The sequence below is a fragment of the Tenrec ecaudatus genome, chromosome X (genome assembly GCF_050624435.1).
Source record: "Tenrec ecaudatus isolate mTenEca1 chromosome X, mTenEca1.hap1, whole genome shotgun sequence".
In the NCBI taxonomy this organism is placed as follows: Eukaryota; Metazoa; Chordata; class Mammalia; order Afrosoricida; family Tenrecidae; genus Tenrec; species Tenrec ecaudatus.
This window is the reverse complement of record NC_134548.1, coordinates 22061757-22076829: the sequence shown is the minus strand read 5'-3', so window position 1 is coordinate 22076829 and position 15073 is coordinate 22061757. Positions and strand designations below refer to the sequence as shown.

At 44.1% G+C, this 15073-nt stretch overlaps 1 protein-coding gene across 4 annotated transcripts in view; it reads left to right on the top strand.

The window, feature by feature from the left end:
- Positions 1-15073, top strand: part of PCYT1B (phosphate cytidylyltransferase 1B, choline) — a 146643-nt gene that overhangs the window by 129548 nt on the left and 2022 nt on the right. For all 4 annotated transcript variants that reach the window (XM_075538817.1, XM_075538818.1, XM_075538816.1 and 1 more), the window contains one exon: positions 900-1088. In XM_075538817.1, the coding sequence (XP_075394932.1) occupies positions 900-1088 (189 nt within the window). The remainder of the gene's footprint in view (positions 1-899; positions 1089-15073) is intronic.

The following is a 15073-nucleotide window of genomic DNA, read 5'->3' as shown; positions in this document are numbered from 1 at the left end:
GCAATATTCCGATGTCTCCAAATGGTGAAGTGTAAAATGGATTTTTCGTCCCATATAGTACCACACATGCTAAGCTGTATTACCCCCTTAGGAGGATGAGTGTCGTGATTTCACAACGTACATCTTCAGCCTCATGTTATTTTCATGGTTTTAGGTAACTGTCCCCTTTAGGTAACACAGATGGAATGCTTTTGCCATTTCCCATTAATGGAATCGTCACTGCACCTTGTAAATGCCAGGCTTTGTGACAAGTACTCACTATTGTCTCATTTTCACAGCACTCCTATGGGCTGACAATTATCCCCATTTTAGGAATGATGAAAGTGAGGTTAGAGGTGGCATCTGATGGCCTCCAGGTAGGTGCTGGTGGACAGCATGACTCCGTAAGGGCTCGAAAAGCAAAATCTCGGTCCAGAAAAGCTATCAGAATAAAAGCTTTCATCATCACCATGGAAATAGGTCCAATTCAATGATCTTCGTGGAGAATATCAATAAAATGAACCTTTAGCACATGGGTTCTAAGGCCCAGCCCATGACCCACTTGTTTCCAGCAATATTTTCAGCAATATTGACTTTAACCATGATCCAATAAAAGAGACAACTCAGGCAGCCTGTCATTGGTCATTCTGTGTAAATCTTAGTCCCAGCAGCACTGTGGATATATTTGTCCAATCTAGCCAGAATAAATGTTAACTATTTGCATTCTTCTCTTAAGTGAGTAAAATTGCCTCTTAGGGGTACAAAGAGAAATAGGGCATTAACACCACACTTGGTTCTGACTCTTCAGATGAGAAACAAACACAAGTTGAAATAAAATGTGACAATTGGTGTGCATGATAGTGCGTGGTCTTGTATCCTCTTGGATAAATCAATTTCTTTCACTTCCCATTTTTGACCAGGAGAAGAAGTACCGTTTCCAGAACCAGGTAGATAAGATGAAGGAAAAAGTCAAGAACGTGGAAGAAAGATCGAAGGAATTTGTCAACCGAGTGGAAGAAAAGAGTCACGATCTAATTCAAAAGTGGGAAGAAAAATCAAGGGAATTTATTGGCAATTTCCTGGAACTGTTTGGACCTGATGGAGCTTGGGTAAGTAATTTATTTCCCTAAGACTCAGTGGTTTCCGATTCTCTTCGGTTCCTGGAGCCACACAGAGATGGCCCTGATTTCAGTCCAGTATGCAGCCTGCCTGCCTTTTCACCCTGCTGCTACTGTACTGAGTTTCTGCTTGAACCTTCCATATGGCACTCAAAAGAACCCAACGCCAACTCTGGTCTTTCTTTCTGTCTTGTCCAGAGCTTGGAAGCCATTTGGTCCTCCTTGAATGTTGGTTCTTTCAGAGCTTGGTTTTGTACCTCCTATCAGTTTCTCTGTTGGGGGTGATGCAAAACTTGGGGGTAAGAGGGAAATGCGTCATTGGCAGCATAGAGTTTGGGTTTTGCAAGGCAAGGACAAATGACTCTTGGATCAACCACTGACATCTATGTTTGGGGGAAGAGGACACAAAAGAACTTGTTGCCAGTAACTCTTCTCTGGAAGGCAGAGAGTGTGAGCCTTTGCATCTCCACCTGTCATGCCTTGATTTCCCCCTGCTTCTGTGTGGTATGCAAGGATTTGGGATAACCCATAGAAGGCCTTAGGGACTGAATATTTAAACAGAAAGAGAAAATGTACTTGAGTGGTGTCCTCACCTAAATTCTACAGGTAATTCTCAGTGATAACTATGGAGAGGAGAAGAAAATTCTGGAAAACATTGTGTACACCTTTGGGGTTTCTGTTGTGTATGCATTTCAGGGTAAATAACCAGTATTGTCAGCAGAGTTGATGGGGTGCTCTGGAAAAGAGACTTTTGTTTTCTGTCTACCTACCTACCTACCTACTCTCCTTTTCAGTACTCTTTTTTTTTAACTGAATCGCAGGTCCACTTCAAGTGCAGTGACAGGTTAGAGGCCTCCGTGCTTCACGCATGCGCCTTCCCCGCGCCGCCGTCAGGGGTTCCTCCTTTTCAGTACTCTTGTCCCTTTGTGGAATAGTATCTTCTCCTTCACTCAAGCTAAACCCCTGGCTGCCTTCTAGCCTATTGCTTCACCTTCCCTTGCCCTCCCCTCACCTCCTTGGGAACCATCAAAATCTGTTTCCTTTGGTCTGAAAACTTTTGGTCTTTTGTTTTTGGTTTTCTTTTTGTCTTTCTAACAGTGATTTGTCATACGATGCTTGTCCTTTTGTGACTGACTAATTTCACTCAGCAGAATGTTCTCCAGGTCCACCCATGCCATGAGCTGCTTCATGGATTCCTCATTGTTTTTAGCAATGCTGTTAATGCCTGTATAAGGGGTAACTCAGCACCGTTTCGATTTGCATCCCTTTGATAGCTAGTGGTCTTGAGCATTTCTTCCTATGTTTGTTGGCCATCTAGATCAACTGTCTGTTCATGTCCCTTCCCATTTTTTAATTGGATTATTGGTCTTGTTGAGGTGCAGCAGCTTTCTACAGATTATAGAGTCCATTGTCATTGTCAAAAATTTTTCACAGTCTGGGGGTTCTCTTTTTACTCATTTGGTGAAGTCTTTGGTGTGCATCAATGCCTTATTTCTAGTAGGCTCCAGTCCTCTATTTTGTCTACTAATGTGTGTGTATGTTTCAGAGTGTGTTTGTGCCCCCTATTAGGGCCCTTAAGTTTGTCCCTCTTTCCCCCTGATGGTTTTATAGTTCTGGGATTTACATTTAGGTCTGGAATCCATCTTGAGTTCATTTTTGTATAACGGGTGCAGTATGGGTCCCGTTTCACTCTCACACAGATGGAGCTTCAATTTTGCCAGCATCATTTTTTGAAGATTATCTCTTCCCCATCCAATGTGTTTGGCCCTTTGTCTAAGTTCAGTTGTCTGTAGGTAGATGGATTTATTTCTGAGTTCTCTATTATGTTCCAGTAGTCTATGTATCTACCATTGTACCGAGATCAGGCTATTTTGGCTGCTGTGGCTGTACTGTAATAGGTTTGAGGTCAGGAAGTGAGAGGCCTTCTACTTTGTTCTTCTTAAGAAGTTCTCTTTATAAAAAAAAAAAAAAGAAGTTCTCTTTCTCCATAGAAAGCTCGTACCCAGTGTTTCCATTTCTTTAAAGAATGAAGTTGGGATCTGGATTGGAAATGCATTCTATTTGTAGATTGCTTTGGGCAATATTGATATTTTCGGGGAGAGATACTTTGAAAGGTAACTTCACTTTTAAAATAAGAAGAGATTACTCTATCTTATTTCCTTGATTTTTAAGTAGTCCAGATCTCCTAACAAAATCCATTAATTATTTTCTTATTTTCTGCTCCCTCTCTGCTCATTTGAGCTAGTTCATTCTTGGATAACTTATAACTTAAACACACAGTGAGTAACCGAACAAGAACAATGTATGCAAATTGGAAGAGATGCTTTCTTTAAAGTCTAGTGATCTCCAAGTTATTGATTGGAAGTGGGCAGTATAGACCAACCCATTGACTGGATCTCAGGGGGGTGAGAGGCTTTGCCAGGGCCTGGCTGAGTCCACAATTACTTCTCTAAAGAGCTGGCAAGAGGGTAGGGCCTAGGAACTTCTTCATTTTCTCTGGGCCAATTAAAACTTCAGCTCAGGTCAATTTAATTCATTTATTAAGTACCTACTGGATGCACAGCTCTGTGGGAGAACACAAAGATAAAGTGCACACTCGATGCTCTGAGATTCCATGGTCTTGATAACATAAAGTCTGTGAGATTGCCCATTAACCTAATGTGTATTTTAAATGCCCAGATGGTTCGCAACAAATTTGCATGCTCTGAAGAAATGGCCAGTGTTTTTCAATCAAACCTTTTGCTAACCGGGGTACAGAAATGTGCCTCTGCCGAGAAGCTCCCCAGGTAGTCTCCCCATTTAAGTTCCCCACTAAGCCCCTCATTAGCTCAGGGGGGTGGATGTTTCCCAATGGGAGTGAGCACAGGCAGAGAACAGAGATAATTCCATGGGACCTTTACGGATTCGAGTCCCTTTTCAGGCTTCCAGGGAAGATGAATTAGTAGTGGGAATTGTTCCAGGGGAGTCTTTGGTGACAGTGAGCTGAGGTGATTCTTAAGAAATGAAAACCCAGCTTAGAGACTGGAGGGTTTTTCTTTTTAAAAACTTGCTATTAGTGTCAAAACTGTTATTAACATTAATTTACGGTATCAGCCAGGCTTAGACATTACTTTTTTTTCTGTTGACATTAAAAGTACAGGAATAGTTACAAGGATGTTCAACGCCAAGATAAGTAATTTGCTTTTCATGAATATGCTATTATTATAATAATTCTTTATTTGTGGATTTGGGACTGGAACTCGTTTCTGAAAATAGAGGGTCTGCATTACCTGCAAATACAGTATGGATGCGAATAAGCCAAACTTGGAAAGGTGAAAAACCAACTTTCAAGCCCCAATTTTGGCACAATGAAGGTCGGTATGCAGCATAGTGCATGGCTGGTAGAGGGTACTTCATAAATGAATGTATGTATGCATGAATGGAAGGATGAAGGTGCAATGAAGACCTAGCCACAGAACTTTCCAGTATCTGCAGAGTACATGGTCAGGCCGAAACCCTTCAAGTGCACCCACGCGTGCACACACACACGCCCTTAGCTTTTGTTGTTTATAGTGCTGGAGACAACAGATTGGTTGCAGCTTGGTTTTGATGGATCAGATTCAGAAGGTAGACTGGGTTTGCTTAGCCCTCAACATTATTTTTACCTTTCTTTTAGGGGGGGCATGGAACCTCTAATTTGCCACAGTCTCACTCTTCCCCACGGTCCTTTCTATCCCAGACCTGATTCGCGCATTTTTGCTGCCCAAGGGGCCCTTCAGTTTGTTTCTCTTGCTCAGGGGTCTTCGGGCTCCCCAAGTGACCTCATATTGGATATAGAATCCAAGCCCTTACCTTCCAATGGTGCCAATGGTGATGGTGTCACTCTATAGAAGCTGGACAGCAGACTGAATTCTTTTTCAAAGCCCATTCGCATAGACTCTGTCCAATTTAGCCACAACAAGCAAGTCGTATTGGGGCGGGTTTATAGATAATGAAACAAAGACCTGGAAAAATTATGAAACTGTCCCATAATCTTACAGGAGTTTGGGAGCTCAGGGAAGGCGCCTAGGGTCAGGCCACTTTCAGATAACATTGCATTTTTTTGCACAAGACGAATGTGCCTAGGTTGCAGTCCCTTTGCACCTACCTTTTGTCGTGGAATAACAGGTCTACGATAACCACTCAGAGGCGCTGTGCCAAAGCCAGTTGTCACAACAGCACTTGAGGTCAGGTTAACTAGATGCGAGACAGGCGCTCTTCTATTGTGTTTCGGGCTTCAGACTTCCCAAGAAAGTGAAATTCCTAGTTTTCCTGGTTGTCTTACCTAGCTATTGATTTTAGCCCCAACTTAGTGGCTCAAGACAGCGCATGGTGATTAGCTCACCTGGTTTCTGAGGGCCCGGGACAGGGGAGCAGTTTAGCGTGTGGTAAGGATTCAGGGCCTCTGTGGAGTTGCAGTCAAGATCTCAGCGAGAATTTATTCAAGGATGCAGATCAGAGAGTTAGGGAAGCAGGAGCCCCTGGGAGGAAGTGGGATAAGCCACGGTGCGTTGAAGAATGGCAGTGGCTGGATTGAATTCGAGTGTGTTTAATGAAACACTACGACCTGCTCTGTAAATCTTCACGTAATTCACAATAAAAAATGTTTAAAATTAAAAACCCCACCTTATGAGCCAATGCAGACTTAAATATAATCTGTGTTGTGCCTATTCCAACTACAATGAACGAAATGATTTGATTGGGAATAAAGGAGGGAGGTTCTTGGCTGGAGCCATTCAAGACGGGGAAACTCCATTTGGAAGTCACTCACATGACTCTGTGTTGGGTCCCTGGGCTCCTCATCAGGTGGTAAAGAAAGGAAGAATGACCAAAGCCACCATCCTTTATAATCTAATCTCAGAAGGGACATATCCTCTCCTCTGCTGTTTTATCACAGACCAACCCTAGGACACTGCGGGGAGGGGGGCAACTACACAATGGTGTAACCAGCAGGATGTGAGGCCCCTTGGGGGCCATCTTGTAGGCTGCTTTACCACAAAGACAAACTCACTGCCATCGCATTGATGCCAATTTATAGCGACCCTATAGGGCAGGGCAGCACTGCCCCTGTGCGGTTCTGAGATGGTAACTTTTTACAGGAGGAGAAAACTCCCTCTTTCTCCCATGGAATGGCTGGTGGTTTCGAACTACTGACCTTGTGATTAGCAACCCAACGTTTAACCACAACACCACCAGGGCTCCTCTTTGACCACCCTGGAGGTTGCAAATTTGAAGCAAGCTATCTCCTTCTTATTTGCTATAATAGACTTTCTGTTGCCATTTATCCAGTCTGGTTGGTTGATTATCAGAGCCTGAGATATTATTTTGCAATCTCATTCCTTATTGTTCTAATTATTTAACCACTTGCTTGACCTGTGTAACTAATCTTAACTCATACTCAGAAGACAACCCACCCAGAGCTGGAGGGTCACGGGAGGCTGGAGAGTCAGGGTCAGGTTTTCATTCCTTTGCGACAGGGCCTGCCCTGGTGAAACGGTTTTGTTTGTCAGAAGGATTTGAATTCCCAGATCAAACATCTTCTATTTAAATATTAGGACCCACACCAACCATATATACTGCTTTTGAAAAGAAAATGTGTTATTTTGAATGATCCACCACTATATTTCTTCATTGACTAAAAACAAAAAGCAAAAACCAACAACAGGGAATCATTTCCTGTCTGAAATAAAATAAGTCTATATTATTTTACAATGTGGAAAATAGATGGGGTTTTTTGTGAACACCAAGAAAGAATGATCATAAGTTAGATGCAAGTTTTAGTTCATCTTGGACCCATGGACTACCCCCTCATCTAATTCAGCAGGTAAATATCTATGCCAACCATTTGCCCTGGTGGTACAACAGGAGCCCTAGTAGTGTCATGGTCACATGTTGGGCTGCTAACCACAAGGTCTGAAGTTTGAACCTACCAGCTGTTCCGAGGGAGAAAGATGAGGCTGTCTGCTCCTGTAAAGATTTACAGCCTTGGAAACCCACAGGGGCAGTGCTATCCTGTCCTTAAGGGTGGCCATGAGTCGGAATTGACTCGATGGCAGTGACCGAGGTAGGACAAAAGTGAAGCACTAGGCTGCTAACCAAGAGATGGGCGGTGCCAACTTCCGGTAGCTTCAAGGAAGAGGGGCTGGGCAAACTGCTCCCACAAAGGTTACCGTCTAGACAAGCCTAGGGGGAAGTTCCACTCTGTCCCATGGGGTTGTTCTGAGTCAAAACCAACTCAAAAGCACCCACCAACAACCACATGAGATTACCTTTGCCAAAAACCCTAAGGCGTGCACATTTTTGCAAGAACAGATTTATATAAGGCAAAGCCTACAGCTTACTTTAAGACTGTTGATTTTGAGAGAAGATATTGAAGTTTGAATCTGAATTAGATTTTCCACTTGAGACTTCTTGGCAGCTAGACTCAGAGATGTCTGTAAGCAAATGCACAGGTACGATGTGAGTAGACACAGCTTCTTACTGTGAACGTAAGCAATTAATTATGAAAGTGGGCAATTAATTATGAGGGAGGTGGTGCTGCGCACCAAGTTCCTTCACCTCTGGTCCCAAGTTATGACATCAGTAAAGGAGAGGAATAAGACTATTCGCTATGGGGAGGGAGGGGAAAAATGAGGAGCTGATGCCAGGGACTTAGGTGGAGAGCAAATGTTTTGAGAATGATGAAGGTAATGGATGTACAAATGTGCTTTACACAATTGATGTATGTATGAATTGTAATAAGAGTTGTATGAACCCCTAATAAAATGATTAAAATTAATAATAATCTACAACTTATCAAGGGTGCGGGAGGGTGGTCAGGAGAGGGAGAGGGGGAGAAATGGGGAGCTGATATCAGGGGCTCAAGTGGATAGAAGATGCTTTGAAAATGATGATGGCGGCATCTGTGCAAATGTGCTTGACACACTGGATGAATGTGTGGATTGTGACAAGAGATGCAAGAGCCCCCATTAAAAGTATTTAATAAAAATTTTTAAAAGACTATTCACTACCTACAGGTCTAGCAAGGATTAAATTGATTCATACTTGAAAGCTGTGTCCCTGCAGAGCCGTTACCGTGCTCAACTCCTAAGCAAAAGCTTGAAAGTTCAAGTCTACCCAGAGATGCCTCAGAAGATAGCTTGGCAATGACGTTTGAAAACATCGACCATTGAAAACCTTAGCGAGCTTACATGAGTCGGAGCCAACTCTACCGCAACAGCTTTATAAGCGGCTTCCAATAAGCTGCCTGACGCTTCAGGCATTATATAAGGGTTGGTTGTTGTTACTATTTACTGATATGGCCAGGACAGAAACAGAAAGTCTCTCGTAGTTTATGTCTTGCTTATCAGAGGTCCCAACTGATAAAACTAGGATTACCCCCCCCTCCTCATTTTTCTTTTGGAAGATAGATCAGACTATACCTGAAATACAGAAACCTTTCTAAGGCCTTTGTCAAGACATTTGAGACCTCATTTCATATGAAACAACTTTGTTATAAGGCGAACTTTGGAGGAAGCAAATAGAAAATCACCTTCATATGGACAAGCCCATAAATGGGATTATTTTCTTGGAGAGAAACGTTATAAATGGAAACCTCTTGATACAGAAGAAGACTGAGTCTAACTGACTCTTTGGAAGTGTCATGCCATGGTCTTTTGGATTTATTATAGTTCTAAAGGGCTTCTCTTCCTAGGAAGGGCATTCCTAACTGTCGCCTAACCTGATCCAATTCTGCTCTTCGACTGGGGAACCCGCCTTCAAATGGCCCCAGGAACAGACCAGAGGGTGTTGCTCATGGCTTTTGCATCCAAGATGCAAATCCTTCTCTTGCCTTCAGTGGCAGAGTCCGATTGAGCTGGAGGCCAACCAGGTAGACAAGTTGTAGATTGTGCACAAAGTGAGCTTCTAATGGAAATGCTGACAATCCATTAACAGCAGGCGGGCTAAAGCTGCCACTAAAAATGTACTTAAAGATTATAGTCATAAAACACATATTCTGAAGTGCCTGCTGATGTTCTAGGATTTTTTTTTAATGTTGCTGTTAATAATAGGCTACTCGATCTTTTTGGTGTCTGATTTTGTCTCATAAATGGGCTTAATCTAAGGCAGTGATGTTGTACTGTACTCCCCCTCCCCACCCCGTTTGATTTGGAGGGGGTGGGGTTGTAAGTCTTTCGGCAGAGTTATCAGTGCCCTTAATGGGCAGCAAATAATTGGTGTGCCTGTTGGATGGCAGACTCGTAAGTCTAGAGAGCATCCTAACGAGCAGCAGGCCGTTTCTGTAAGAGCAGCTCGGGGATCCTGGCACACTTTACAAAGCAATGGGCTAGAGCTTGTCAATGAATGTGGCGGCATGGCACAAAGGAGCCCTGGCGGCTCTGTGGTTAGTGGTTGAAACCCAGTGGTTCCCATGAGGGCGGAAGAGGTGGTGGTCTGCTTCCATCTGCTTCCCATTCTGGGCCAGGCCTTGTGCACTAGGGTCAGCTATGTATCAGAATAGACTTGGTGGCAGGGAGTTTGCTTTATTGTGTTGTGGTGGTTTTTGTTGGTGTTGTTTCTGTCTGAAATTTGTTGGTAGCGCAAACAGCTAAGCACTTGACTCCTAACCTAGAGGCTGATGGTTGGAACTCAGGCCTTGCAAACCCCGTGTGGCAGTTCTTCTCTGCACACGGCACTCACTGTGAGTCTCCACGAGGCAGAATCCGTTCTACGGGCCCTGACCGCAACAGAGCTTTGGAAAGTGAATGGGGGCAGGGGGCAGGGGGCAGGGGGCGGGGCGGAGGATGTTGAGGGAGGGGAGAACAGGCCTGAAGCCTTAATATTTTCTCACCTGCTTGCCTTGCCTGAAAGTTACCTGAGTTATCTTCCTTTCCTTTTTTTATCATAAGAAAAGGTAACATATGTTCATAATAGACATACGAGTAGGAAGTAAATTAAAAAATGGAAAAAGGACCTGCAGCCTCAGGGCTCAGGGCAGTCCCTGTTGATATGTTGGGGTCTCCCCGCAACTGTTTTTCCATTCATATTTGCATCCACTCCTCTTACAAAATGGGCATCCTGCAGAACATTTTCTTTTCCTTGTGAGTTGGGTGAAGGATGACAGCGCAGATCAGTTTTCCATTTAACAATTCATACACTATTTGTTTCACCTCATTGATTGCAGCCCCCATCATAGAACACCACTTAGCCCTCATCCTCCCTGCAATTCCTGTTTCCATGGTTCCTACTTTTCCAGCCCTTCTGAACCTTGTCCTCGGGCAATTGCTACCATTTTCATCTCACAGTTTTGCGTATTTAAAGAGGGCATGGACCTCCCTGGAGTTATGGTGCCCTTTATAGGCCTGCCTACCGTTTGACTGAAAATTAAGCCTTGGAGATGAGTTCAGGTCTAGATCTGAAGGGGAACCAAGGACCATTGTCTCGGGGGTTCCACCAGTCTTGAAGCAACCATGAAGCCTGATCTTTTTAATTATTTTGAGTGTTCTGTTTCACATATTTCTCCTGTTCTAGCTAGGACTTTCGAAGGGGATTCCTTTCCAAGCATTTGGTAGCGGTAGCCAGGCACCGCTTCGGTTTTCCCGTCTCAGGGTTATGGAGACTGATGTTCGTGGAGTCCATGAGTCCACTAGACTAATTGTGTCTGCACAGCTTTGATTGTTATCCACTCTTCTTTCCCCCGAATAAGGGGACATCAGTAGTTGCATGTAGAAGGCCACTCATCAGTCTTTAAGACCTCAGCTGCTCCTCACCAAGTAAGCTGTAGAACATTGTCTTTGTGACCTATGTTTTGCTGATTGACGCTGGTGTTCAAGATCAAAGTCCCAAGAGCCCAGGCGCAGCTGCTCCTTAGTTTCCATCACTTTCTCCTGTCTATGCTCCGGCACGTTCATGGCTCTATTTGCAGCAACGGCAGACACACACACATATACAAATATCCTCTGTTAAGCCTCAATATATTTGTGAATGTACTATCCCCTCTCCCTTCCACACCTGTTCAGCCCCTGCAGAACACTTTCAAAAATCAGTTTGACTTCACAGTAGCTAATGAGCATTTTCTCACATTATTAAATCTTCTTCCAGAACCTGATTTCCATCAGCTGCATCACTTTATCATCTTGGAGTTGATTTCCTATTTGGGGGATTGGCAGTTTTATCTGCCATGACAGTACAATGCACATCCGTGGGCCTAATATTTACTCACCTTGCTCTGGAAAGCAGTTTTTACACATATTGCCAAGTGACCCCTCCCCCACTGCCAACCTATTTTCTAGTAAGGTTTTCTCATCTTAAATTAAGATAAAATAATATTGTACTCTTGGTGAAAGAGTTTACATAACATATTAGGTTCCAATTTGGCAATTTCTATACATGTTGTTCACTGACATTGGTTATGTTTTCACAGTGGTTTCTCTTCTGGTTGTTCCATTTCTATTCATCTATTCTCCCTACCTCATTTTTGTTTTAGAGCAGGGTTTCTCAAACTTTTTCCCTTCTTAACTCCTTTCACCAGAAAAATTTTTATGCAACTCCAGTCATATAGGTCTATGAAATAAGTGTACAAATCAAATACGGTTTTTAATGAAGTTAATGACGTAGATAGTCTTTCAAAGCACAACGCCTAACACTAGTGACCTTTTTTGACTATGAGCACATAGTGTGTGTTCACAACCAACTCATGACGCAACACGGGTGCGCTCGGCCAGACACAACTTAGATTCATTAGGTGTTTGGTTTCTAATTAAATTTTTGTTGTTCCATGCTCAGAACTTTTCATGGTGACCAATTTTTCTGCAACCCTGACATTTAGTTATGTGACCCCATATGGGGGTCAAGCAGTTTAAGAAGCTCTGTTTCAGAGTAAAATTTTGACCATTTGGGCTCACATTGAGGAGTACTGTAATCATAGGTGATACTGATTTTAGTGGAAAGTAGTTTCCATTCAGAGTTTAAAGGAAATCTCGGGGTGGGGGGTTGTCTGGGGGATTCACCTAGCCTCAACCAGTCTAGTAAGCCTGGGCTTTTTCAGAATTTGTTTTATTCTACATTTTTCTCCTATTCTACCAGGATCCAAGGAGCCCTGGTGGCATAGTGGGTTTTACATGGGCTGCTATCCACAATCCCCACCAGCCAGTCGTCAGAGGAAAGATGGGGCTTTCTGTTTCCATTAATGATTTCCAGCCTTGAAACCCACAGGGGCAGTTCTCCTCTGTCCTATAGGGTTGCTATGGTTTGGAACAGACTGGATGGCAGTGGGTTTAGTTCGTTTTCTTTTTAAATCAGGGTTCATCTGTTATGTCCGTAATCAGCAAGTCTGGTAGTGGTGACTGAACTAGGGGCACTATCTAATTCCTCTGCTGTCAGGATGGATGAAGCTGTGGTTCACGAGGCTATTCATTCCATGTACTAGATTCTTCTATTTCCTTCGTTGTCTTGTGCTTCACAAGTAGAGCCCAATAGTTGCATCGTAGACGGTAAGCTTTTAAGACCCCAGATACAGCTCGCCAATCTCAGATACAGAACTTAAACTTTATGAGTGACATCGGCCAATTGTCTGAGTTGTCTCACAAGACTGTGATCCTGTGCCCTCAGCCCTAACCTTGAAGCATTTGGTTATATCTAAAAACTATCTGCAACTGTCCCCTCTATGTGCTTTGCATATATGTATATATACACACACACACACACACACATACACATACAAGGGGGAACAAAAGGTTCATGGAAAATGGAATGAAAAGGTCATGGAATTTTCCATAAAATTTTTGAAGCTTCATCATATATGCAGCCCACACATACATGCATATACATCTACTTATAGATACTTCTCTACATACACACATATGGGCACACATATACCTACTTTATACACAAATGCCTTTATAACTGCATCCATTTTTGAGTGTTGCTCTGACCGTTTCAAAATTGTATATGTTGTAGCACACATCCAAAGACACCATTAAAACACAAATCTGGCTATACTCTTCCTCTGATTAAAAGCCTCCTGGGATCCCCCTTGGCCTTCACCTGCCTCTGTAGTCCCAGGCCTGGTGGCATAGTGGGTTACAAGTTGAGCTGCTAATCACAAGATCAGCAGTTCAAACCCACCAGCCACTCTTTCGGTAAACTATGAGGCTACTCTCTACTGTCATAAAGCTTTCATTCCAGAAACCCACAGGGGCAGTTCTACCTTGCCCTGTAGTCACTATGAGTCAGATTTGATGGAAGTGAGCCTCTTGCTCCATAGGCACCTGAGGTTCCATTCACGTCTAGCTGCTTACACTTAGGGCTTGGTACTCAGCTCTGCCTCCTTGAAAAGCCCGGCTCCTGTGCATTGTGGAAGACCCAACTCAGACAGCAACACTTTCTTCGTTCTCTTCTTCCCTTTCCTCCAGCACAGCACCTGATACCCAGAGGGTCTCAGGATGGGTTTACAGAGTGAATAACCCAAACAGCCAGTATGAAAAATTGGCTCTCAGGACTCATTTAGGATCAGGAGATTGGACCAAGTTGTTGGGGACAGAGGCTTGGCTAGGAACAACGGAGAGAACTGAGACCTGAGCCCCCAGGCAGAGTGCTTCAAAGTGATGGACCAGAAGGTCTGGGTACTGATCAGCTGGCAGAGGCAGAAAGCCCTGTTAGATGGGAGGCCCGATGGCTGTCAACTGAGAGCATGGAGAGTGAAGGACAAAGTCCGAGAAGCACTCGCTGAATGGGATTTGTCTCTGCCTCAAATGCAGCCATGGTGACGTAACTGTGTGCATTTATTAAAACTCACCGGAATGTCCATTAAAATGGGCAAATTGCAGAATTGTAGATGATCAAATCCTCATTGCAAACATGGGGAAAACCACCCCCAGAACCTGCCGTTTCTCGCCATCTTCACTGCTATCGTCAGTCCCAGCTGCCATCCTCATCTTGTCTTCGGGTGGCCATGGGCTCCCCGCAGCTTTCACATCCCTGCCCGTTTCACGATAGCCCGTTTCCAGCACAGCCGCCTGTGTGGTTCCTTTTTCAGAAACCAGATTGCGTTATTTCTTTGCTGACATGTCCAGAGGTTTCTCTTTATCTCCGAGGAAAAGCCCCAATTCTTGTATGCCCACCAAGATCCTCCGTGACACTCCCTCACTGCCAGGCATGTCGGTTCTGACTCCTAAAGACCCCACAGGGCAGATTATAACTGCCCCGTGTGCGTTCCCAAGGCTATAGATCTTGACGGGAACAGCAAGCCTCATCTTTCTCCTGTGAGGTGGCTGGTGGGTTCGAACTATGGATCTTGCAGGTAGCAGCTCTATGCACAATCCACCACCCCACCACCACCATTCTCTACTATTTCTCAGGCCTGAGCTCCTCCTAATGCCTCCTCCCCTGCTTCCTTCCCCAGCAGCTCACTCCAGCACACAGCCTCAACGGCCTCCTTACTCTTTGAATGTGTCACACGTGTTCGTCTCCGAGGAATAGGTAATTTCCTCACTACAGCCACCAAGCCCTAGAGGACACAGTGCCCTCCCTGGTGATCTCCTTGTGCTCCCACACCAGCCTCCTGGCTCTTCCCTGGATACGCATCCACCTGCCCTTCCTGGGGTTCTTTGTTGAGAGAGTCACAGTCACGTGATCTCCTCTCTCACTTGTTTCAAATCTTCTCAAATAGCATCTTCACAGCCAGGCCTTCCCTGTGCACCGCATTTCTCATTACAGCCCACCAGACACCCCCTTGCAGACCCCCCTCCCTCTCCTCTCTCCTGTCTTAATTTTTCTCACATCTCCAGTTGCCCAACATCATTTTAAATAGTTTATTCTGTGTGTAGGGTTTGAAAAATACTAGTATGCTCTTGTAAAGTGAATCCTATCTTCAAACTTGTGTCCAAGATTTCTTTTTGCTCATGATTTTTTAAATTGTGAATGAGGTGGCAGTGGGGGGCTTGGTTACATTTCCAACCATCCACTCTGTACTGAATAAT